The 25026-nt window shown below is 36.6% G+C and overlaps 2 protein-coding genes and 1 pseudogene across 4 annotated transcripts in view; 1 reads left to right on the top strand and 2 right to left on the bottom strand.

Moving 5' to 3' along the window:
* The first annotated feature begins 288 nt into the window (after positions 1-288).
* Positions 289-8651, top strand: dusp12 (dual specificity phosphatase 12). Of its 2 annotated transcripts, none has more exons than XM_088352970.1 (8): positions 289-426; positions 973-1237; positions 3240-3353; positions 3424-3542; positions 3631-3718; positions 4653-4744; positions 6261-6340; positions 7316-8651. In XM_088352970.1, exons 2-8 carry the CDS (start codon positions 975-977, stop codon positions 7457-7459), a joined length of 900 nt encoding a protein of 299 aa, XP_088209096.1. In that variant the 5' UTR covers positions 289-426; positions 973-974; the 3' UTR covers positions 7460-8651. The 2 variants fall into 2 exon arrangements, with proteins under 2 accessions (XP_088209096.1, XP_088209089.1); XM_088352963.1 differs by lacking the exon at positions 289-426 and adding an exon at positions 437-645.
* Positions 8652-11575: 2924 nt separating this feature from the next.
* LOC148373305 (U2 spliceosomal RNA) lies at positions 11576-11690 on the bottom strand (annotated as a pseudogene).
* Positions 11691-11766: 76 nt separating this feature from the next.
* col15a1b (collagen, type XV, alpha 1b) overlaps positions 11767-25026 on the bottom strand; it is a 55264-nt gene continuing 42004 nt past the window's right edge. For both annotated transcript variants that reach the window (XM_088344648.1, XM_088344739.1), the window contains 11 exons: positions 21544-21622; positions 21419-21444; positions 21219-21326; positions 20999-21134; positions 19724-19779; positions 19517-19648; positions 19312-19410; positions 19142-19216; positions 17460-17657; positions 15226-15341; positions 11767-15152 (listed from right to left, as the gene is read on the bottom strand). In XM_088344648.1, coding sequence (XP_088200774.1) covers positions 14930-15152; positions 15226-15341; positions 17460-17657; positions 19142-19216; positions 19312-19410; positions 19517-19648; positions 19724-19779; positions 20999-21134; positions 21219-21326; positions 21419-21444; positions 21544-21622 — 1248 coding nt within the window. In that variant the 3' untranslated portion in view covers positions 11767-14929. The remainder of the gene's footprint in view (positions 15153-15225; positions 15342-17459; positions 17658-19141; positions 19217-19311; positions 19411-19516; positions 19649-19723; positions 19780-20998; positions 21135-21218; positions 21327-21418; positions 21445-21543; positions 21623-25026) is intronic.

The raw sequence follows: 25026 nt of genomic DNA on the forward strand, positions 1-25026 counted from the left end.
TTAAGAGGAAATTCTAAGAAATTATATGCTCATCGTGCCCTCCCTCTGTTCTCAATACAAACCGCACCACACGATAGGCAACGCTTTGAAAAAAATGTAATCTGCAAATGTGCCTTATGCTCGTGAAAATAGTGTAATTTATTAAAAATGATTACCCTTTTCATTTTTGACCCTGGCAATATATCTTTAAGTTTCCAATTTTTATCTCCTATCATATTTATTAAAATTGCATATGATTCCGCTCTAGGAACTCTAAAATCGGCACTATGTTTTAGCCGGATGTCTATTTGTGACGAAACAATCACTTCAGCTATCTTTTTCCCCACTTCCTCCTTGTTGAAACTAAGTGACGGTAAAATTCACTGGGAATAAATTAGCCCAGAATTAGTGACGTATTATTACCACCAGCAGGGTTAAATTGACTAGGTAAATTCATTTTCTTTTAATATTCTCAAATTTTAACTAAAATGCACGAGCCAGAAGTTCAGTAAATTTCATTTTAATACTTTAGATTTAAAAATGTCATGCCTTAAATGCACTACCAGTAAATTAATTGGACTTTAAATGTTCAAATTTACATTTCAAATGTCGTTTACATTTGCAAAACTTACTGTCATCGCTAACCAGGACCATAACAGATGCGAGGTGAGAGACATTTATCGTATCCAGGTCTTATTTCAATTGATAAGCAGGGGTGTTCCATTAAGCTCACGCAGTGCTGGTTTTTGAAACATGTTTGCATTTAGTTATTAAGCCAACAGGTTTAGTTAACATTTGTTCTCAGCTGTTTGTCCAAACATCATGTTAAAAACCTTCCATATTATTGTCAGCATCAGGGATGAAAGATGAAAGTTGCGTTAAAACATGCTGTTAAACACCTCACAGATTGAAGTGTACCAAAAAAAGAGAAAGGTCATATAGTATCTCCATCATAAGGTCAACAGCATCATTGATGTATGTTTAACCCTGCAGACATGCTTCTTGTGGATCCCGGTGTGTTTATTGGATCAGCGGCTGACCTTAACGACACTCAAAGATTGACGGAATCCGCCATCACTCACATCTTGTCTGTGGACTCTTTGGACCCGGGACCTGTACTTCCTGTGGACTCCCGCTATTGCAAGAAATGGATCTACGTCTTGGATGAGGTGACCTCAGACCTCTTGAGCCACATGGATGATTGTTGCTTGTTCATTCGGGAAGCCGTGGAAAGAGGCGGGGCGGCATTTGTCCACTGGTAAGGATAATACATACAAAGATTATTCACTCGGAAAGAGGGAAATTATAACTTGAGGGGCTGTGGTGAATTCAAAATCCCAAAGGTGAGAACCACCAGGAGAAGTATGTGTGTGTCTGTGTGTGGAGTCAGACTTTGGAATAATTTGCAAAATGAAATCAAACAATGTCCAAATATACATGTGTTCAAATTTAAATACAAAAAAGCATTACTGGCGAAATACAGAGATGAAGAAAATGGGATATGAGGGAGACTGGAAATACTGCACTTCAAACTATGGCTAACTTGTTGTTATTGTGCTATTATCACATCAGAACTGTTATAAGTATTGTGTTTATTTTTGTTGGTATTATCACTGGTGCCGCAGTGACATTATGCGCATTATGACGTTGAGGGATGGGTATTGCGAAGATTGGTGTATGAAATATATGATTATTGTAACTATTATAATTATTGATATCTGACCTATGTAGTGAGTGTATCCATGAGATTTTGTTGTATTGGACATAAGAGGAGCTATATATAAAATGTGTTTCATAGGGAAGATAAAGGGGTAGGAAAAATAAGCATCTGCTTCTGACTACCCCTTTTCGAACATGTGTGACATTATTTCGTTGTTGATTCATTGTTTTTGTCCTGTTTTTATTTTTATGTTCGAAATAAAGTTTTCATTCATTCATTTTCATTCATACTAGTGATTCATATTAGAAATAAAATCTTGAGTCCGGGCTTAATTTAAACGTTTGGGTTGACCTGGCTCCTCTCTCGCTGCCTTTTTTTTTGAAAAAAATAATTCCACCCACCATTGTTTTTCTTTATGTCTGCCTCTTCTCTGAAAGTTCTGCTTTAGATTCTTAAGGAGTACTACTGCTGTGCTAAGTGCCTAATGTTCCCCGTCAACTCTTACAAAAATATCTGTCAATGATGGAAAACTGTCAATTAATGTAACCTGCAGACAGAGGTACAGACGCTGTCCTACTTTGGAACGAGATAGGTTCCGCACGATCGTTCATAAGTTTAATTTGATCGTAAGTTATTTCAGTGCTATATTTTGTAGGTTTAAGGTTTATCTAAGTATGTTTTAGGCTAGTATAAGTAACCTGTATTGTTTTGTACTAAAAAATAAATATTTCGTAAATTCACATGCTTTATAAAGATAAATAAAGTAGAGTTTAACTTACTTTTGGAAGATGTCCTTCAAGAGGTCCTCCTCCATGGTAAAAAGTGGCCGAAAAAAAGAGTTCCGACCTTTGTCTCAAACGCATCTAGCTGTCTTATTCTACTTTCATTTCAAAAGAAACTGCTCGCGTCTTCTTTACACTTTACACCAACCATATTGAATGAATGCACAAGATATTAAACAATTAAAATGTCAAAGTTCTTAGCACGCTGGAGATAGTATAGACATTGACAGTATTGAATATTTACGCATGAACAAGGAAGAGGAAACGGATTTCTTCTTTGGGTTGGATGCTGGGTGACCTCTCATAGCGCCACCACACGCCGGTAGTACTCGGAAAAGGTGCACACAATACAAAATCTAACTTACAGCAATGTTCGGATATTTTTCGACATCCCGAAAAAAATGTTTGTATCTACTGTTTTGCGTAAGTTGAATGGTCGTAAGTAGGGGAGCGTGTACATATATAAATGATGTAAGTGTTTATCCAGTCTTTTTTTAAGTTATATTTTGTTAAAAAAACAATCAGATTTCTTATCATAAATCAGCTCTTTTTTTAAGTCCTCACGAATAAAATATGAAATTTCGGGTTCGCTTCGGGCTCAGTCCTGCACATCAAGTTAGTAATTACGGCTCTGCCTTTTTCAGGCTTTCATACCCTGGGGTCTCGGTTGTGTCATGCTGTTTTTTTTTTTAGTTTTCTTTTTTAGGCCCAATCTTACCTCTAATTCGTATTACTGTACAGAATTGATCAATGAGGCATTATGTAATCCAAACTCAAGTATTTCCAAAAAGTGTGACATGAAAGTGTTTTTGTTTCAGTCAGGCTGGACGCAGTCGCAGCGCCACCATTGTGACTGCCTACCTTATGAAGAGATATAAACTGGGCTTCGCGGAAGCTTATCACAGACTCAAGAGTGTCAAGCAGGATGTTCAGTAAGCGTCTCATCAATTTACTGCTGCGCTTTTTTTGTATAACAAGACAAACCGTGTGATTGGTGTGCAGGGTTAACAGCGGTTTTGAGGAACAGTTGTGTCTGTATGAAGATTTGCAGTGTGAAGTAGACACCAGCAATCCAGTGTATAAACAATTCAGATTGAAAAAAATTACTGAGAAATACCCGGGTAAGCGTACCTACAGTTGTATTTAGGATAATTGTCATTAGACTCAGTGCTTTCATGCTTTTTATTCTTTTTCTGTGTGTCCGAGCAGAGTTGCAGCAGGTTCCTAGGGAAGTGTTTGCTGCTGACCCCGCTCAGTTCAACTCATCTGAAGCTTCCTATCGCTGCAGGAAGTGCCGGTTAGGCTTATTTCCATGTATGCAGTGCTCTCAGAAAAGCCGACACCTAAGCATGTTTGCAAGAAAACTTTAATTTCCTTGACAAATCAGGATCTTCTTTGGCAGAGGTCGCCAATGTGGTGTCCGTGGGCACCAGATAGCCCCATAAGAACCCTTGAGAAGTCGCGGACCTTCTAGGCACTGGATGTTTATTCCCCTTTTTTAGACAGTGACAGTTCAATGTAAATATTTGTAAACAATAACATATATATTTTTATATATATATTGCTTTAGCACAAAGTACAAAAATTGAATCATATCGGAATCAGGCCTCGTTCAAGACAGTGCAACTTTTATTGGCACGCACTGTAATCCCAATAAGAGTAATGTGCGTTAAATAATGTACACAACCCCATTGGCTCTAAAAAGACAAATGCACATAGTTTAAAGAGATTGTAAACCTGAACCACAGGTAAAGCAAAGGTTGTTTAAATAGGATACAATACAGGTAAGCTGAGTATTTATTAAAAAAAAAACTAAATAATTGCAGTAGGCAGGAAGCAAAGTCATTTTGTTGTTTTCTTCAATAAATTAAATTAATGTGGGGAAATGCCAAAGTAGGCCAACTGCAATGTGTATTTATGTGTGAAGATAACATATGTCCAGATTGAGCATATTAAAATTTAGGTTGTTTTCTATGTTCAAAATGTTAAAAAGAAAAGAAAACTGGCTGCATAAAAGACCGTTTGATTCAAATTTGTCTCGAATTTTACCCACACGTCCAAAACCTTTGTAGAACACTGAGAAAATATTTGACTTGTTCTGCCACCATACCATGTCTTCCTGTTCCAATGCATCTTATTTGATGAACAGGATCATTTTTAGGCTACACATAATCTTGTGAATGAGCAACATTCTGAACTTTCTCAAAAAAAGTTCCCTTTCTCCTTTGCAGAAGAACCCTGTTCCGCAAATCCAGTCTTTTAAGTCACCCTGTTGGGGAAGGAGCATCAGCTTTCAGCCATAAAAAGTCCTCAAACCTGACAGGTAGGACCAAAAGCTCACTCATTTTTAACCATACTTATGAATAATCTGACTGAGATTGTGTACCTTATTAAAAAGCCACAAACTTGTCAATATGTGGCTGCTCAACTGGAAGTACATTCGGTGTACTCCAGGGTCAAACTCATTTTTCCCAGGAGCCCTATGGTAGAAAATTCACTCTCAGTAAATAAAAAAATAAAATAAATTCAAAAAATAAAGTAAATTAAAAAAAATACAAAAAATACAAAAAATAAAAAAGTACTGTAAAGTATGAAAAAATACTGCAAAGTATGGAAAAAGTAAGGTAATCTGTGAAAAGTATGAAAAAGTGCTAATAAGCATGAACAAGTACAAAAACGTATTCAAAAGTATAGAAATGCTATAAAATATGAACAGTATGGAAAAGTAGAAAAAAAACATAAAAACGTCCTTAAAAGGTACAAAAAATCACTTAACAGTTTGGGAAAAGTACGAAAACTATTGAAAAGCATGAAAAAGTACTGAAAATATTGAAAATGTAAAATTTCTGTAACGTATGAAAGTACTGAAAAAAAGAACAGAGGAGTATGAAAATGTCCTAATTACTGTGTGAAAAATATTCTTTGAAAGAATAAAGTTTTTGAAAAGTACTAAAAACCAAAATATAAACATGTGAAAAATGCACTAGAAAAAATGAAGAACTAAAAACTAGTATGAAAAAGTACTGAAAAGTAGTAGAAAGTATGAAAACGGTTTGAAAAGTACCAAAGACTGAAATATAAAAAAGTGAAATGTGTGGAAACGAATTGGAAAAGTACAATAACTAGTGTTAAGTATGAGAAAGTACTGACAACTATAAAACGTACCAAAAATTACATAAAATCTTCTTGAAAAATGTACTGAACAGAAAAGTATGAGAAAGCAGTAAATATTATTTAAAAGTAGTCAAAAGTATGAAAATGTATTAAAAAGTACAGAAAGTGAAATGTCGAAGAGTGAAAAAAAACTATACAAGTACTAAGAAAAAACAAAATGTAAAAAAGTGAAAACTGTGCTCAAATGTATTAAGTTCCTAAAGTATTGAAAAGTATGAAAGACAACAAAAAGTGTGGGGAAAAAGGACTAAATATATTGAAAAAGTACTGAAAAGTAATAGGAAGTATGAAAAAGTACTTCAAATTGTAAAGTGAAAAATTGACTGAAAAAAATGTTAAAATAGAATGAAGTAGAAAGTGTAAAAGTATAGAAAATACTGAGAACAAGAAATGTAAAAAAAAAGAAATTATGCAAAAGTACTCAAAAGTATCAAAACGTTTAAAAGTACAAAGCGCATTGAAAAGTACTAAAAAATGTATGAAACAGTATGACAAAGAAGTGTAAAGGACAAATGGTGATGAAAAGTACTGTAAAGTGAAGGTGTGAAGACTTTTGTGACATCTAGTGGACATACTTAAAACTGCAGCTCTTTTCTTTGTCTCAGCGTTGTCTCGTGGGCCGGATTAAATCTATTTTTGACACCCCTTGTGTTCTTTCTTTGTAGAAGAAGTGCAGTGCACATCCTTTTTCATTGAACCAGTACAGTGGATGGAAGAAGCGCTACTCGGTGTCATGGACGGACAGGTAGAGTTTCATTTAACTCGAGAACCGTCTCTTTGAGCCCGGCTCACTGAAAAAACCTCGCTCTTTCGGTTCTTCAGATGTTTTTATTTTTAATTATATATTATCAATTATAATGAAAGAATATGTACCAGATCAATTCATCTTTTGAAAATGTATTATGCTACTGTATTATAATAGCCTTTATTGTTTCAATTTGCAGTAAACGTTTACCTAAATTAAACTTTCAAATTCTTTATACTAATCAAATGCAAAAATCCTATGTAGCAAGAGAGGTAAGATTGAAAATGAAAGAAAGACCAAAAAAGGCACATCTTATCAAAATCATTTTGACCATTCACAAGCGCCTTCAAGAAAGGGAGAGAAAGAAAGAGCAAAAACGAGAGAGAAAGAGAGTGAAAAAGAAAAAGAGAAAGTATGAGGGAGAAAAAGAGAACGGGCCAAAATAGAGTGAGAGAAAGAAAGGGATGTAGAGAGAGTGAGTGTGAGAGAAAGAGAACGCAAAAATGAGGTAGAAAAATAAAAGGGAAACAGAAAAACAGAAAGAGAGAGAATAAAAGTGAGAAAAATTGAAAGACCAATAGAGGAAAATAGAGTGAGGGATAAAAAAGGGATGCAAAAAAGGAGAGAACGTTAAAAACAAGATAAAAAAAGAGAGAGAGCTACAAAGAAAGAGAAAAACAGAGAATGTAAGAGAATGGGAGGGTGAAAAGGAGAAAGACGAAAATAGATTGAGAGAGAAAGAAAGGAATACCTACTGTATAGAGAAAAAGAGAAAACAAGAGAGGGAGAGAGGGAGAAATAAAGAGATAAATGGATATGGACACAGAAAGAGAAAGAAAGAGTTTATTGAGAAAGAGAAAGAAAGAGAGTTTATTGATGGGGAGCTGGTTCGTCGTTCACTTCATGAAGCCGTGTCGTTAGTGAACCACACCTCACCAATTGTTTGAATTTGAAGCATTTTTTCTTTGCTTGCAGCTGTTGTGTCCGAAATGTGGAACCAAGCTGGGCTCCTTCAGCTGGTGCGGAGCTCAATGTTCGTGCGGTCGCTGGATCACGCCTTCTTTTCAGCTGCACCGAAATCGAGTGGACGAGATCCGGCTCATCAACGTACGCCCATGACTTCCTTCTGACGCCCCTCACAATCGAAAAACCTTTGACAGAAGCATTGCAAGCAGCACGACACTTGGCAATAAAGAGAAAACAAGAGAAGCCGTGTTTCATTGGAAGTACAGAGATCCCTCGGTTTTCGTGGATAACTGGAACCGGACCCACGCGTGAAAAGTTAAAATCCGCAAAGAAGCGTCCCTCCTTTAAAAAAGCTCCAAGGGACAAACTTAACCCAAGATGACTTGTGTGACAAAATAACAACTGTAGATCAACACATGATAAGACACAACACGCACATTACACAAAATTAAAATTAAATTGGAGGACATTCGTCAAAAGCACACGCAGCTTCAGTCAGGAATGAGTGGAGACCCCCACTTACTTCAACACGCACGTCCCATCCACTACTACATTATCAGCCCCATAACCCCACCCGCAAAATCGGAACGCTTGGACTCTCGCGACACCGTCATGGACCTTGAAGCCACTCCGCCAGTGTGGGTACTGCACCGAGTCGCTGGCTGGTTGCGCGCTACCATCAGGTATTCGCTTAGCCGTAGCAGTAGGCCTGACCTAAAGGCAGGCTATTGCTTGCCCCCGACGCCGCCTCAGTCAATTTCCAGACCCAATAACAATCCATGCGGCACCCTGTGGTGATCAGCATTTCTTTGCGTTTCTTAAAATTTCCTTAGAGTCTGATTTATTTGATGAATTTCCTACCAATGTAACGAGGCTCAAAAAGCTAGCTGCCGGTATCCTTCCCAGTTTGTTTTGATTCGGAGACCTTGACTGCGCATGCGCCGGCTGTTTGACTGACAGCATACCGCAGCCTATCACAGTCGCCCACACAGAGAGTCACACCCACCCAAAAAAGAACAACTTCTCTCTTCTGTTCCGCGCTGTCTATTAGAAACACAATGCAGGATACACTGATATCAAAGACAAAAAAGACAATTCAATTGAAAATCTGCGAAGGTGTGAATTAGTGACGACTGAAGCGTGAAGTAGTGAGGGGGTCTCAGTACTGTATTTTGTTGACTGAAATGGGATGTTACACCCTGGGGCTGTTGCATTGAGTACTTGTGAAACCTTAAAACATATTTACATCCATCTGAAGTCGTTTTCATCCATTTTTATCAATGTTATCATCATATGGCGTGATGTGCAGACGGGCCTCTCATGGAAATAAAAAAATGAAAATCCATTACATGGTTGTATTTGTGTTGTGTTAAAGGGACAGTGTGGAATATTTAGTGCTCCCTAGTGGTACAAAAACCTTTACAGTAAAAAAACAAGATTGATATTGAATACAGTTCAAAAGTATATGTGCTAACATACTTAGAAGTAGCCGCCATGTTTATCTGGCATCTTGCTGCTACGCTGTCCTCTGTGGCACTAGTTTTCGTTCGCATCAGCAAATACAGTGGTATCTTGTGATCAAATATTACACAATGGGGCTTTAAAGTTGTTTGACATTTAAATTCCCAATTTTGGGATTTCTTTATCAGAATCGCCAAATTTTCACATCATAAATATGAAGCATTCGGTGTGTAATGTATTACTGTGCTGAGGTGATGCAGAGTAAGGCATGCAATTCTCTTGCCTCATGGCAGAGGGCGATAGTGAGACAAAGGATTTTAATTAGTGCACACATCAGCCCCAAACAGAAGATGCTTTCTATTGTTGATCAAGTTAGATTTTTCGATATGCTAAAGGTAAGTAATAGCATTTTTGACCACATTTGGGTTTTCCTAAAAACGTCCACTCGATGGCGACCAAGTCATCACAAGGAGGGTCTGAGGGATCATTTTCAACAGTATAGCAGCTAAATTTTTCTCAAAATTACAATTTGCCAGCACAAGTTATTTGAATTTGTTTTTTTTATGTGTCAAATGCTTGAGCCTGCAAATTGTGTTTGTTCTTTGGTTTCAACGCAAAGTAATTGATCATTGATAAATACATGTTTCTACTTTGTAGGTTTTGTAACAGTATTAGCAAGGTAACAGAAAGTCTCAAGCCATCATTTATATATATATATATATATATATATATATATATATATATATATATATATATATATATATATATATATATATATATATATATATATGTAACGGGTGTAATAATAACTTTTGTTTTATTGAAATTCCTGCTGAAATATGTGTATAGTTTTTGGTAAGTGTCCTGCAAGGATGAGTCCAACAGTGCCACCTGCTGGTATGGGGTGGGGTTTGGTTTTGGCTTCTGACATGTGACCGGGAGGCGGGGTTTGTTGGCAGTTTTCAGAGGGAACTGCTACTGGTAAGACACATCTTTTGGTGTTCCACAAAAGAAGTTAATTTTTAAATATTATAACCACAGCTGACAAATCTCTCAACATGCACAGTGATGTGATTGATGTTGTCAAGCTGTTTAGATTTATTTTCGTTTTGTTTCTGTTTTACTAAAATATTAATTCCCCTTGTAGAGATCAAAGAGATCAAAGCCAGCAGAAAAGCTAATGTTGTGACTCATTCATTTGCAGGTAAATTGTACCCGTTTTTATACTCATTATTGTTCTATTTCTATTTTCTCATATATATTAAAAAGGATGATGTTGGTTAAAATTCAGACTAAAGAAAAATATGTTGAATTCATTGTAAACGTTAAAAATCCACTATACGATCTCTTGTTAAAAGTATCTTGTTAAAATGGATGTACAAATGTATTTTATGTAAATGGGAAAGAAAGCTCTTTGATATGCTTTGGGCAGTTTTCAGAGGGAACTGCTACTGAGATAAAAGAGATCAAAGCCAGCAGAAAAGCTAATGTTGTGACTCATTCATTTGCGGAAACTGTAATAATAAAAACCTCATCATCCAGTCCAGCGTGAATGTGGATCTTTGGTGGGACAAGTACACCGCGGTTACACACACACACACATATATATATATATATATATATATATATATATATATATATATATATATATATATATATATATAAAATTAATAAATTTTGTGCAGTCTTGGTAGTTTAGTAGCTAGTTTTGCTGGAGATCAAAGAGATCATAGCCAGGAGAGAAAGCTTACCATGTGTTGTGAGTCATAATTTTATTCATATTTACTTTCTTTTGTCTTTTATTAGCATATTTGGTATTGGAGTAATCCAAAAGTAATTGAAAGTAATCAAGTTAAAGTAACCCTACCCAACCCTGTATATATATATATATATATATAATAATAATAATTTCCTTTGTATTGTCATTCTTTGTAACAATGTACACAGAACGAAATGTCGATACACCTGACCTGTTGTAGCGAGCCGATGCAGCCGCAGCCAACAGAGGGCGCCGCCATTTTACCAATGTTATAAGTCTTAGGTATGACTCGGCCGAGGCGCGAACCAGCGTCCTCCCAGTCTCAAAGCGGGCGCCCTACCATCTAGGCTACTGAGCATGTATATATATATATATATATATATATATATATATATATATATATATATATATATATATATATATATATATATATATATATATATATATATATATATATATATATATATATATATATATATATATATATATATATATATATATATATATATATATATATATATATATATATATGCTGCAGCGTGGCTTTCAACTAAGACATTACCCCAATTTTAGCTAACCTGGATTGGCTCCCGGTTAGCTTAAGATGTGATTTTATTTTTGTGCTTTCCCCCTTCCCACCCCCACACCTTTGAATACAGTACTCTTTCATTTGTTTTATTTTTACTTTTTTTTACTGAGGGTGTTTGTTTCTACCATGTGCTCCCTGAGCAAAATGAGTTTGTCACTCCTGCTTTAGAGGTAGTGGAAAAATTCCTACTTCACCCCAGCCCTTTGTCTGGACCAGGTCTTTCAAGTAATGCTACAACTCAAGACTTTCTCACTGTCGTGGCCTCTCTCTCACTCTTGAGGAGATTTCAAACGTTTGGGGTTTGGGGTTTTTAAGGGTTATTTATCTATCTTCGTTATTCATTATTCATTATCCGTTATCGGTCAGTTCATAATACGCTACAAAGCCTAGGAGCCGGGACACTTACTCTCAGCCAAAAGGCCAAGCTAAGGTCCTAGCCCTAAAGCCTTGCTGCGATCATTGCGAATGCACCGTTCCCGGAGGTACTGCAATACCGGGCCGATGCGTGGAGTGGACAGAGCAAGCTCTTATTCCATCTCCGGAATGCAAAAATCAAAGCCAAAAGGCCAAGCGTTTGCGTCAGAAATGTCACAGTTATTGTTAATATGAAGTCACAGGTATCAACACAATCAGTAAATATTTGAAAGTAAGGACTTTTTAGGTCAGAAGGTTCATTTACTATCTTTAGTGCCTAAAGGAAAATGACAAGCTTGAGTAAAAAATACCATTTATACATAAACAAACACGCACACACAAATACAATTTTTAAATCAAGAATGAATAAGTGAATCGCTAGACTTCCAAAGTATATTTTGCTACAGGATAAATGAATACAAATCCAAAATGAAAAAGTTACATATTGAGGGTGAATTGTTGATTTCCTTGAATATCCTGAATAAAAATGGATTATTGAGAAAAACATAAATTGAAAAGCAGGGCTGACTGTCTGTGCTATTAGTTGTTCCTTTTTTTTTGCACGGTCTTTCCAATTTTAGCATGCCTAAAAAGATTCTCTGGAATTAAACTGATATATGTAAACATCGTCCGCCATTTAACGCTTAATTTTGGTTTAAATGATGGAATAATAAAAAAAACAAACTACTTGAAATAACAACGGAAAGTAACACAAACTATGAAAGGGACATTGTGTATTATTTGGCACCTTCTAGTGGTAAAAAACGTCATTAAAAACAATATTATTAGAATAATAAACAAAAATACGTGAAATATGATATAATCAAGCACCCCCCCCTAAATACTCGTAGGTTGAGAAATTTCAGGCTTTGTACATCTTTTTCATGGCCTAATTCAAGCACTTTTAAAGTCCTTCACAAACAATTTTCCAATTCCTCCAGTACTATTAAAAGAACACAGTCGGTGTGATTTATGTATTTTGCAAATATATCTGCAAATTACATTTGCGACTTTTAGTTATTATTGTTATTGAGACAAGTATTTCACAGTATATGTGTTACGTTCAAATTTGTAGCTTACGATTTCAGTTGCAGGAAGATCTTCCCGTTACAATTTCATACTGGTAAACGCTACCTTCATTTTTTTGCATAGCCCATGATAAATGTCCATAACTGATACGTAATCCTTCCTCTAATACTTATTTTATAATGCCATGTTTAGGTGCACCTGTCCTTTTGGTCACGACCCATAGGGGGCGATGATGTTTCATTGAAATGCCATACAAACTAACGCCAGCTGCCAAAAATCACGATGAAAGAAGACATGCAACGGCAAGAAAAAGCTACCAAAGAGCAGTGCTTGCGTCATTTTTAAGCAGAGAAATATGTTAACAATTTCAAGCATTTAGAAACACTTCATCCGAAATGTAACCATTTTCAAGGATTTCAAGCACCTGCACGAACCCTCAAATTTGTATTCAATTTACGTAAGATGAGTCTCAAGAAGGATCTCCCATGATTGACCGCCATTCTGCTGCTACGGGTAGACCCAAAAACCTTGCAAAAGGATGTGCAAAAAAAGAAAGAAAATGGGTGTGGTTTGGTCACTCTGAGTCCATGTAGTTTGTATTCTTCCTTGTGCTTTGCAGCACGGTTTTTTTTGGTTGCATTACCCGAAACAGAGACATCTAGTGGTCAAATATTACACAAAGTCCATTTAAAATATAAAAAAAAATCCTCAAACAAAATAAAAATAAAAAGTTTTAAAAGTAAATTATCATGAGCTCAACACCTTTTTGTTCTCTTAATATCTAGATACCGTCATTATTTTTTGAAACCATTACCAAGAATGAAATGGGATTAGACGTATTAAAAATAAATAACTTGACCTTGACTTGGTTGCATCCTTAGTTTTATGTCGCTTTATAAAAGTAGTGAGTGGAATTTAACCCTAAGCATGATGTGTACAACGGAGGCCCAATCCTACCATACGTAGTCATGAATGTAGAAATAAATACCTACAAATATCTGCCATGTAAATAAATGAACACATAGATAAATCAGGTAATACATAAATGTATGAATAAATGCGATTTATTCATACATTTTATCCCTTCTGTCATTTCTAAATTTTGGTATTATATTTGCGGGTATACTGTAATGTATTATATCTTGTATTTTGTCATGTGTTTGTCATTCTTTTCGTTGTGTAGTTTGTCCTGTCGACATGTATTTTGTCTTTTATTTTGTAGTGTATTTTGTGATGTATTTCGTTGTGTAATTTATTGTCTATTTTGTCATTTATTTCTTTTGGTATTTTTGTCATGTATGTTGTCATGCAATTTATCATATATTTTTATTTCTTTTGTCATTTATTTTTGTATGTATTTTGTCATATATTTTGCTGTGTAAATTATCATGTAATTTGTCATATTTTTGACCATTTATTTATATTGGTATATATTTCGTCATTTATTTAAATTTTTTTTTAATTTTAGTATATATTTTGTCATGTATTTTGTGATGTAATTTATCATATGTTTGTATTTATTTTGTCATTCATTTATATCTGTATTTCTTTTTTCATATATTTTGTCATTTATTTATATTAGTATATATTTTGTCATGTATTTTGTCGTTTATTTTGGTATTTTTATAGTTATGTATTTTGTTGTGTAATCTATCATGTATTTTGTCATGTAGTTTATCGTTTATTTATTTTGGTATTTATTTTTTCATGTATTTTGTTGTGTGATTTATCATGTATTTTGTCGTTTGTTTTGGTATATATATATATTCTGTTCATTTTATCGTGCATTTTGGCACGTATTTTTTCATAAATTTTGTTCCAACAAACTGTTATTCAAACAAAGAAGCGGTCCAAACTGGATGAGCACTTCATTTCTGATACTTAAAAATCTCAGGCAGACTGGGCCTCCTCCTCAGTTGAATAACATCAGATACACCTCAAAATATACTAAAAAATACATGACAAAATAAACAAAAAATACACGAGAAAATACAAAAGAAAATGCACAACGAAATTCACAAAAGACATACTACACAAAATAAATGACAAAATACACGACGGAATAAATTACAAAATACAAGGCAAAATTAATAAAAAAATACCTGACAACCACTAAAATAAATAAACGAGGAAATAAATGACAAAATGCAAAACGAATAAATAGCATTTATGTCCTATTTTAGAGTATTACGTGATTTATTTACGTGCTCATTCATTTACATGGCATGTATTTGTAAGTATTTATTTAAGTATTTATACATCCATTTCTACAAGTGCCAGGGTCAGTCATCCATAGTGTAAGAGCACCAGCCTGTTGCAACAGGCGACTTGTTTCTCAAATGTTCTCAGGATTCTGCCTTTTGTGCTGCGTTCAGGTCTTGTGTTGATGTACGTCCCCGACGTATGTGTTTTCGATACACAGTACTATGTAGTGGTTGGAGCAGGAGCGGGTATGTTGTCCCAGCAGGCGCCCGGTCTGAAGCAGTGCAGCCTGACCGGTCACGGCCATGTCAGCCGTTCTCCACGCTTCGCAATAGTTCATGGTTGCGCGGATTCCCATCACGCTGGAGCCGTGCCAGATCAGTTTTTCAGGCCTAGTAAGGAGAGATGTTAATCGTGCGCCGATTACATTTTGGAAATGAAGGTGAGTGAGATTGAAAGACTTACCATGAAGAGTCAGTCAACACATTGCGTCCATCGAAGGAGTAAATGGGGATGGAGGAATCGAATATGGCACCGTTTCCAGAGAAAATGGACATCCAGTTTTTGAACAGAATCTCGCCCTGATTGGTCGGGACAGTTAAAAACGGTCATTTTAAGCCGTGCACACTTAAAGGTACTGTATTCCCAAACTGAATTTCTATTTCGATGAACTTCGCAAAGGCTGTGTCTGCCGCCCGTTGTTGATCGGTCCTGGTTAGCCCTCCTTTTTTTTTTTTTTTTTTTTTGCCAGTCGGCCCCTTTTTGGCTGTTGACTCATTGTTGTAACATTACTGCATCCACCTGTGACACAATGCCTAGGTTTTCTCCACAAAAACCACCAAAAGTTTGCTAAAAACACATCTTCAATTAATTAACACGTAAAAGAATATGGCAACTGGCTGACTAGGGTGCTGGTGTTCCTCAAATGACATCATAGGACAGGACAAGACATGCTGTCTTAAAAATGCATTATCTCGCAAAATGATTTATACACATACAATATATCATGATTTCCAGTCTATAACCCACCACTTTTGTCATAAGCTTTCAACCCTGCGGCTTATCCAATGATGCGGTTAATATACCAGTATGCATTTTTTTCTAATTGCCACCATGGGCGCCTGAATAATAAAAATGAGACAGGTGGAATATATGTGTCGAGGAAGACGTCAGTTTAAAACTAGCATGAAAAACAAAGCATAACAAAGCCATTTTCGCGGACATTCAAAGAAGTTGAAGATAGCCCAGGGACGTAATGGTGAGTTGCGCTGGCTTTATAGTTTTTGGGTATCTTGTTTCAGACTGTGATGAGTATATTTTAAAATGGTTGTCATATCTTGAATCCCAAAAGTATAAGCTTACCATGATATGTGGCATGACATATTTCAGTGACTGGTGACATCGTACAGACACGTATTTGTTCATCAAAAGTCCAGAGATGGGCTGTCTGAACTTTAAGGGGTTAAGGTACAAGACATGCTGTCATTATTAATACGTCTTTCTTTCTAAATATCTCTTGTTTCAATGTTGGCACATGCGGCTTATGAATAGGAGCGGCTTATGTATATGCAAAATGTTTTTTCCTTTAAAAAAGTAATGCATTAGGCTCATAATCAGGTGCGGTCTATAGTCTATAGCTCTAGAGTAAAAAAAACATTACAAAAATATAGTAAAACTTAAAAAAAAAAGGGAAACATATTGGAAAATGGTAATGTATGGTAAAATGAGTAGATAAAATGAACTACTAGTGATACTTCCAGAGTGACGATGACGACGAATGATAAAAACTTGGTGATTTAAGATTAAAAAACACGAACACACACCAAAAACAACAAACTGGTACCGGGAATTATATGTTAACATTTTCGATGGTTGGTGTGCCTCAATTTAAAAAAAGAAAAAGAAAAACGTGTGCTTTGACTCAGAAAATGTTGAGAAACACTGGAATAAGAAATTATCCCACCAAAATGTTCCCCTGTTATTTGAATAATCTTAGAAAACAAATTAACTTGTGTATCTAACCAGAAGGGCATCTGAAACGTTTTGAGACGTGGTAAGCACGTCAGCCTCACGGTGCGGTGGTCCAATTCCAGCTACTGGCCTCTGCTTTCGGAGTTCGCATGTTCTCCCAGTACATAAATGGCTTACTTCCGGGATCCCCGGTTCCAAAGACATGCATGACAGGTCATTTGGCGGATCCAAATTGTTCCAAGATGTGCCCTGCAACTGGCTGGCAACCAGTTCAGTGTATTAAATGTTATTAAAACACCCATTGCAGCCTGGTCATCCTGGAAGGGGATTACCTCATGTGTGGTCCCTTCTCAAGGTTTTTTCATTTTCTTCATGTTGAGGTTGTTGAGTTTTTTTCTTGCCCTCATGTAGGTTTTAGATCAGGGGATAGTGTAATAATAGTCTGTGGTTTGCAATAATCTGTGGTCTGTGCAGCCCTTTGAGACTCCTTGTGATTAAGGGCTATTCAAATAAACATGACTTGACTTGCACATAAAAGGAATTCGGCGAGTAAGCGTCAAAATTATAAAACACGTTTGAAACTGGACACTTTTGGTATTGCGCCGTTTGCCACTAAAAAAGTGCCCTCACACACCTAACCCTGAAAGTAAAATGCTGATCACCAGAGGCATCATACGGCACATGCGCGCTGGGCTTTAGCGATGTTTTTTTCCATGTGTTGTCCTCACCCTGAGATTAACCACAGGCATGTTGTTTCGATCCGCCTTCCTCACGATGGTGGCCAAGTCTTGGAGGTGTGATGACAGGAAGGCCCTGTATGTGGTGGTCAGGCCCATAGCCCTGGCCTGCTGGTAGCATTGAAAGTCGGCCCCACGGATCCCTCGCATGTCCCCTCTCAGTGGAGCGTTTAAAGCCACTAAATGGAGCTGAATTAAAGACAAAATAGGATTGAAACAACATTGTTTTAACGTTTTGTTGCATTTATTGCCTTAAGTCAATTCTTAAAGGGTTTTTTGTGAAATTGAGATGGAAAATTTAGCTGTTAGAATGTGGGACCTCGTTAGTTTGGATTTCATAGTAAGGTTTCAAAGTTTCACGCTCTCAATATTTACACTGTAGAAAATTGAGTTTCACCGTTCAGCTGTCAGAAATTGTGACCTAAGAAAGTCTTGCCTTTCATGGTACATTCCTAATTTTGAAAACCTACAAAACAAAGTTGGGTAAATTCAGCCGTCCAAATGTTTGACCAGAACTTATTTTTTAAATATGTTAACATTTCAAAGTACTTACTCAATAGAAAAATATCAGTGTGTGACTTGAATTCAGTGTTTAAATAATCCAATATTACTTATTATGGTTTTTGAAGATAATACTTCTATGGTGAGTCACAATTTATTTGGAAGATGATGGAAAAGTGAGATCAAAATTTCAGCTGTTAGAATGTGTGAGCTGAGGTTTTTGGCTTCCATGATCCATCCTGATTCTTTAAAAAACGTTTGAGTTGTATCTGTCAGAATGTAAGACTCAACTGCTTTGAATAAATCAATATAACAAAGTCACTTAATGAGTCAAGTTTAATTGTTTAATAGTTTGCCCAAGTTGAAAATGGAGTTTAACATGCGCACTGAGGTTTTTAAGTTTTAAAGCTACTTTGTAAGGTTTTTAAAGGGAGCTTTGGCTTCCATCATGAGCTACGATATTTAACAACCTTTCGAAAAGTAATTTGAAACATTCAGCTGTATAAAGTTGACACTTCAGATTGTAAAGAATTGGGTCAATCAAAGGTTTTAATAAGAAAACTCGGCTTCAATATTGAATCACAATGCTTTACAGTTGTCAAAAAATGTGATTGAAAAATTCAGCTGTCAGGGCGAGCCACTGGAGATTATAAAGGAATCGGTTTAATGAAGGATTTTCAGAAGAAGGCTTGGCTTCCATGATGTTAAAAAAATCGGTTGAAAATCCAGCCGTCAGTAGGTGTTACCTGAGATTTTAAATGAATCGTTTTGATGAAAGGTCTTCTTAAGAAGGCCCGGCTTCCATGTTGCTTAATGTTACCTAACAGTTTCAATCTGCTTTCACAATTCAGCTGTGAAAATGTGCCACACCAGATTTCGAAGGAATTGGTTTAAAGAAAGGTTTTAAAAGAAAGCTAGGTTTCCATGTTAGAAAATGATACTTAAAGGAGGCTTCTGTCAAGATGTGCAGCCTGAGATTTTAAAGGAATCTTTTTCATTAAAGGTTTTAAAAAGAATGCTTTTGCTTCCATGTTGAATGACAATTTTGAACGTTTGTAACTTGTTACTTATGAAAAACTGAGCTTTTCACATGTGCAAATTTGAACAAAATTCAATTCCAGGAAATTAAACCTCTACAAAGTCTTTCGTGATTGTAAAATATTTATGCTCACACCAGCAACAGCATCAAAAGTTTGTGGCAGTAGGTTAAAACTGGGCTGATATCCTCTCGTTCCTTCAATCAGCTCCTATGCAATAAATACACAATATATTATTCTATATATATATATATATATATATATTCAAAAGCAATTGTCGTTTGTATGAATTAATGCGAGTGTACTTGTCTGTGGCTCCTATGAGATCGGCTCCACTCTCCAGCTTTGTTGTGGGTTTGAGTTGGAGACAAGAACGATGGTTCAGATTGGATCAAATTTCCAAGCTGCAAGGAGGAAGTAACATTTGACACACTCAAGTTGCATTGAAGGGTACAAAAGAGTTTCGGGGTCATATCGTGCAGGGCAACTATACATTAGTTGTATACACACCAAAATTTTACGCCATCCACTCTGTGATCTGATGTAAAGTTCTTCTCCGTTCTCAGATACATATGCCAACGTTCCCTCAGGAGTGTGGATGGTCTCTCTGGTCAGATCATGAATTGTCTCATAGATAGTTACCTGAGCACAACATCACTTTAAGAGAAGTTTCACGTACAGTGTATCTTTTAAGGAAATTTGACCATGCTTTATTACCAGGTTTGATATTCCTGGGGGACCTGGAGGACCAGGAGGGCCTGGGACACTCACACCTGAAGACAATATATACACTCAACCATTGTGTTTTTGTATGTTTTGACATATGGGGATGTGGGCCGAAAGTGGAATAAAGAAATCCAGGCTAAATAAAAAAGCGCAGATCGATCTAGTCTGAAAGGCGCATCTCGGCTTAATCGGTTGCACGTTTGCTGAGCCAGGATGGTAGGGCCTGGCTATATCAAGCCAGCTGTAGATAGTTAGGATCAATAATAAAAACTACGGATCGGAAAATGGAAAAGTGTCCCTCAATGATAACAGTTCCTTATAGAACCTTATGGAAGTGTGAAAGAATTCATAAGAATTTTTTTTTTCTACAAGTAATGTGTTGAAGGAAAGGAAGAAAGCCTGGCGGACAGCTTTGCACCGGCTCAATGAAAATGCCTCCTACTTATAAAGTATTAATTAGCATTCAGTTTTTCAGTCGTTCCATATTATAATTTTTGCTTGCAACATAATTCTTCTGTAGTGCAGTGGTGAACACATTCACCCAACACGCGAATGGTCCCTGATTTGAGACTGGGTGGAAATATTTGTCGGCCTGGGGAGGGATGGGCACCACCAGGCTGTACTTGCCTAAGAAGCACCACAGGAAATGGTGCCCCTATGACCCTAGTGGTTAAGGGATACACCCACCCACACCCACCACATTCATTGCACAGGTTCAATTCCCGGTCAATGCAACAAAGACAAAGGTTTGCCTATTTATTCTAACGTTCTCTTTCATATTGTTTTTCAGTCTACTGCATGTTTATTCTGGAGTACCACGTCTAATCTCGTTGTAAATAATATTATTAATGTTGTTAACAATGGCAACCAAGAGAATTCCAATTCTTATCCATTTAATTAATATTTTTTGTTTCATTTCATTGATCGTTCATAAAGAAAATAAATTCCTATACCATGACTGTTGCAGTTATCCAGTCAACAGAGTTTAATGAAATGACAATATAGCCAATATGTCAAATGTTAATGCAGGATCATTAAAACAAAGCAATGTATAAAGAAAGTTTGCGGAAATGCCGTAAAAATTTTGATTTTTTTTTAGTAGAAGTTCCAGATGTATTTTTGGGGATAATCTAGGCCTGGTTGTTAGTCTGGTCTGTAGCAAGCTTGCTGTAAAGAATAAATCACTGCCAAAAAACAGACAGCATCCCAGCTTAATCCATTATCTTGGTTTTATGCAATAACCCCTACCTTTGCCCTTATACACACCTGCTCTAACAGAAGGTAGTGATCCGGGCGGTCCAGGAGGCCCCCTGGGACCTGGGCGTCCAAACCCAGGGGCCCCTCGCTGGCCTGGAGAACCAGGAGAACCTGGAGAGCCGATGACTGACTCACCTTTAGGACCCTAAACAAACATAAAACGCTTAAGAAAGCATCTTTGGGAAATAGAGTAGTTATTTTGTACAACTAGATCTTCATCAGAACCCACCACAAGTCCTGAGCGCCCCGGTGGTCCTGGAGGACCGGGAGGGCCCAAGTCACCTTTTTCTCCCTTTTGGCCTTTGAATCCCTGGTTGCCTTTGGCACCCTGAGCAATCTACAGAGACAAGTAGCATTGTCGAACAAGAATACATTACAGACCCTAAGCAAGAAGTTTTTGCTGTAGTGAATAATATGGAGGGCTCTCACCACAAAGTCTCCAGGAAACGCAAGGGCTGATAAATGACAGCATCCCATTAAAAAAGAAAATAGTTGACTCAGAATGTACCACAACTGATAAAAAAAAAATGTGTTCAAAATCCAAGACGTCTCACCAGGTGTCCCTGTCTCTCCAGGTATTCCAACATCTTCTTTTCCTCCTTTATATTTAACAACATTGACATTATTCGATTCCTGCAGATAAATAAAAAAATACATACAAGTTAGTGTTTAGGTTCACAAAAACAACTGTGGTATCAGTAACTGTTAAGTGATGTTTATAATGAAGAGGATCCTTTATTCATGATAAGTTTGACATTGTATGCATTATAAAAGGTTAAGGCATTCAAAACACAGCTTTGTAAACTGTTCTGTAATGTAACAGGCTTAGTTGGGTTATGACCCTGATTTGGCATTTTTTGTTGTTGTAATTTTTCTATTGTAAACAATTATGGCTGAATGAAAAGTCTTTAGTATATATCAATTACAATTGCAAAGGACAAAGGAGTTAGTTGTTTTAACTCATATTATTTCTCTGGGTCCTCCCATATTTTCGTATGAGTTTATATGGTTTCTGTGTGTGGGTGTGTGTACTCAAATGTGTGACTTTCTTAGGTCTATTTTCAGTATTATTACAATGATTTGGGGGGTGCCCTAGCCCTTTCGAAGACATTTCTTCTAAGTGCGGTGCAGACCCTAATTTTAGGATTACATTTTTAGAGTTAAAGTCTTTGGTCAGGGTTAGACTTATACAATCTGTTTTGATGGTTAAAGGGACAGTGTGTATTATTTAGTGCCTGCTCGTGGTAAAGACGACATTTATTTAAAAAAAATAACAGTTTTGATGTATCTAATAAGCTAAATACATGAAGTATCATATGTATAAGCATTCTTTAAATACTCGTAGGTCTAGAAATTAGCATTTATTTGACATAAAAAAAGCCTCTTCTAAAGTAAACATGACATAATTGTCGACCATCTTGTTCATACAGGTACCCAAACCCCAAACAGGGTAGGCAAAAAAATGAAAAGAAAAATATTGTGCCTTGAGGTAACTTTGAATCTCCATAGTTTGTATTCTTCCTTCCGACAATCCAATATAGCGACACGTAGTGGTAAATTAATACCCAGTGTCCCTTTAAGGTTGAACCGAGTGGGGCTAGAAAATGCATTACCTCTACGGAATGTGACAACTAGGGAAGAAAACACAAAACTGTATTCATGTTAAAGTGTGTACATACCAAATAATGTTGGATGACAGGGTGTGATTTTCATTTTCTTATAATATGGACGTTATTATTTACATAGCACTTTGAGTTATTTTTTTATACATCATAGGTGATAATTTGTACATAAATAAAGTTTGATCTAATTTTGTTTTAACAAACTGTTGACAGTCCCTATGTATCAAACATTTTTTCCACCATTTTGAAATTTTTTTACAGGACACCTGAAACAAATAGTCGGGATATCATCTTATGACCACCGTTTGTATCATGTTTTTGTTAATCTATTTTGTTACATTTCATAAACCCTCACATGTCAGTATGGCTGACCCTTTAATACGTTCAGAAATCTTCAACTCATGATTGGGCCTGGTGGTTTCTGGTAAAGTTTACAAGTACCTGTAGTGGACTGTCATTATGCAGACAAAATGTAAGCAGACCAAAACCGACATTGATTAGCATTAGCTTTCACTGTCTTTAGCAATAGCAGTTAAGATCTGGCATAATACACTGTTGAATTCTGGAAGTCAGCACCATCCGTTCATCTGCATCTGGACAAGGAGTCACAAAGATGCTCAGAAAAGTTTGAGAGTAAGAAACATTTAGCAATTGTCACATGCCCAGCGCTGCCAAAAAGCTAATGAGAAAGTGGTTTTAAATTGGACAGAGAGGTCCACAACATAATACTTGTATGAGTTTGTTATACACTACCGTTCAGAAGTTTGGGATGCTCATAAATGTCAATATACTCTTGTTTTTATCGATGATAACATGAAACTTATCGTAAATACGCCCCATACATTGTTAAATTGTTAAATTGGTATTTGAGCCAGGGGTGTCAAACTTATTTTAACTCCGGGGCCACACAATAGAACAAACATTCTCTCAGGGGCAGGACTAGTAGATTAGAGAGAAAGAAAAAGAGATAGAAAGAAATAAGAAAAAGAGAGGGAGAGAAAAAGAGAGAGGCTGGGACAAAGAAAGAGAAAGGGAGACAACAAGAGGGAGAGAGAGAGAGAGAAAGAGAGAGAGAGAGAGAGAGAGAGAGACCGAGAGAGAAGAGAAAAAGGGAAACAAAAGTGATAAAAGGAGAAATAGTGAGCGATGGGGAAGGAAAGAAAGATAGAGAAAGAAAGAAATCCAAAGAAAAATAGAAAGAGAGAAGGAGAGAAAAAGAGAAGGAGATAAAGAGAGAAGGGGAGAGCAAAATTGGGAGAGAAAAGGAAAAGAGTAAGAGAGCAAAATAAGGTAAGAAGACAGAGAGACAAAGAGGAAAAAAGAAAGAGTAAAAGAGAGACAGAGAGAGACAGAGACAAAGACAGATAAATAGAGAGAGAGAGAGAGATAGAGACAGAGACAGAGAAAAAGAGAGAGAGAGATAGAGAAATACAGCGTTTGTGAGAGGCACCTGGCTTTGGCAATATCAACCTGCACCCCGTTTTTCTCTTGCGCTTCCCTCAGCGTTGTCTCGCGGGCTGGATTTAATCCCTTAGTGGGCCTGATCTGGCCCGCGGGCCGCCTGTTTAGCACCCCTGATTTAAGCTTTCAATGTCTATTTTTATTGCAATATCTACATAAGTTTATAGAGACTTATTTCCAGGAACCGGCATTCCAGTGTTCTAATCCGAGATTGTGTTTGCTAAATGCAATAAAAGGCTAATAGATGATGAGAAAACCCTTTGAGTAATGATGTTAGTATAGTTAAAAACAGTTTAGCTGGTTAGAGAAGCTATAAAACTGACCATCCTTTGAGCTGGTCAAGTATCTGGAGTATCATATTTGTAGGTGTAATTACATTTTCAGATCGGGCAGAGAAAGAAACACTTTTATGTAAAACAAGACCGTCTCTTCTTGTTCTAAGAAATGAAGGCATATCCATGCAAGAAATTACTAACAAAGATCTCCTACTAGGGTGTTTGCTACTCTCTTCACAGAACAGCACAAACAGGCTCTAACCAGAGTAGAAAGAGGAGTGGGAGGCACAACCAAGCAAGAGGACACGTGCATTAGAGTCTTTAGTTTGAGAATTAGATGCCTTACACGCCCTCAACTAGTTATATAATACCAGCAAAGAACTATTGTCAACATCTATCGTGAACAGGCGACCCCTAGATGCTGGCTTTCAAGGCAGAGTGGCAAAGAATAAGCCACATCTGAAACTGGCTAACAAAAGGAAAGGGTTCATATGAGCAAAATAACACAGACATTGGACACCTCATTTGATATGTAAAATGTGACTTTTTCACCAAAACACAAAATTGTTTGGGTGACCCCCCAAACCTTTAAACGGTAGTATATATATAAAAAAAAGATCCCTTCCACCATACCCAAGACATTAGATTCAATAGTATTGGTTAGATTACAGTATACCGT

The sequence above is a fragment of the Urocampus carinirostris genome, chromosome 1 (genome assembly GCF_059441175.1).
Source record: "Urocampus carinirostris isolate Australia breed hairy pipefish chromosome 1, RoL_Ucar_1.0, whole genome shotgun sequence".
NCBI classification, from domain to species: Eukaryota; Metazoa; Chordata; class Actinopteri; order Syngnathiformes; family Syngnathidae; genus Urocampus; species Urocampus carinirostris.

Coding starts and splice junctions, on each gene's coding strand:
- dusp12 (XM_088352963.1), top strand. Junction 1,238..3,239: donor GGGGCGGCATTTGTCCACTG/GTAAGGATAATA, acceptor TTTTTGTTTCAG/TCAGGCTGGACGCAGTCGCA. Junction 3,354..3,423: donor AGTGTCAAGCAGGATGTTCA/GTAAGCGTCTCA, acceptor ATTGGTGTGCAG/GGTTAACAGCGGTTTTGAGG.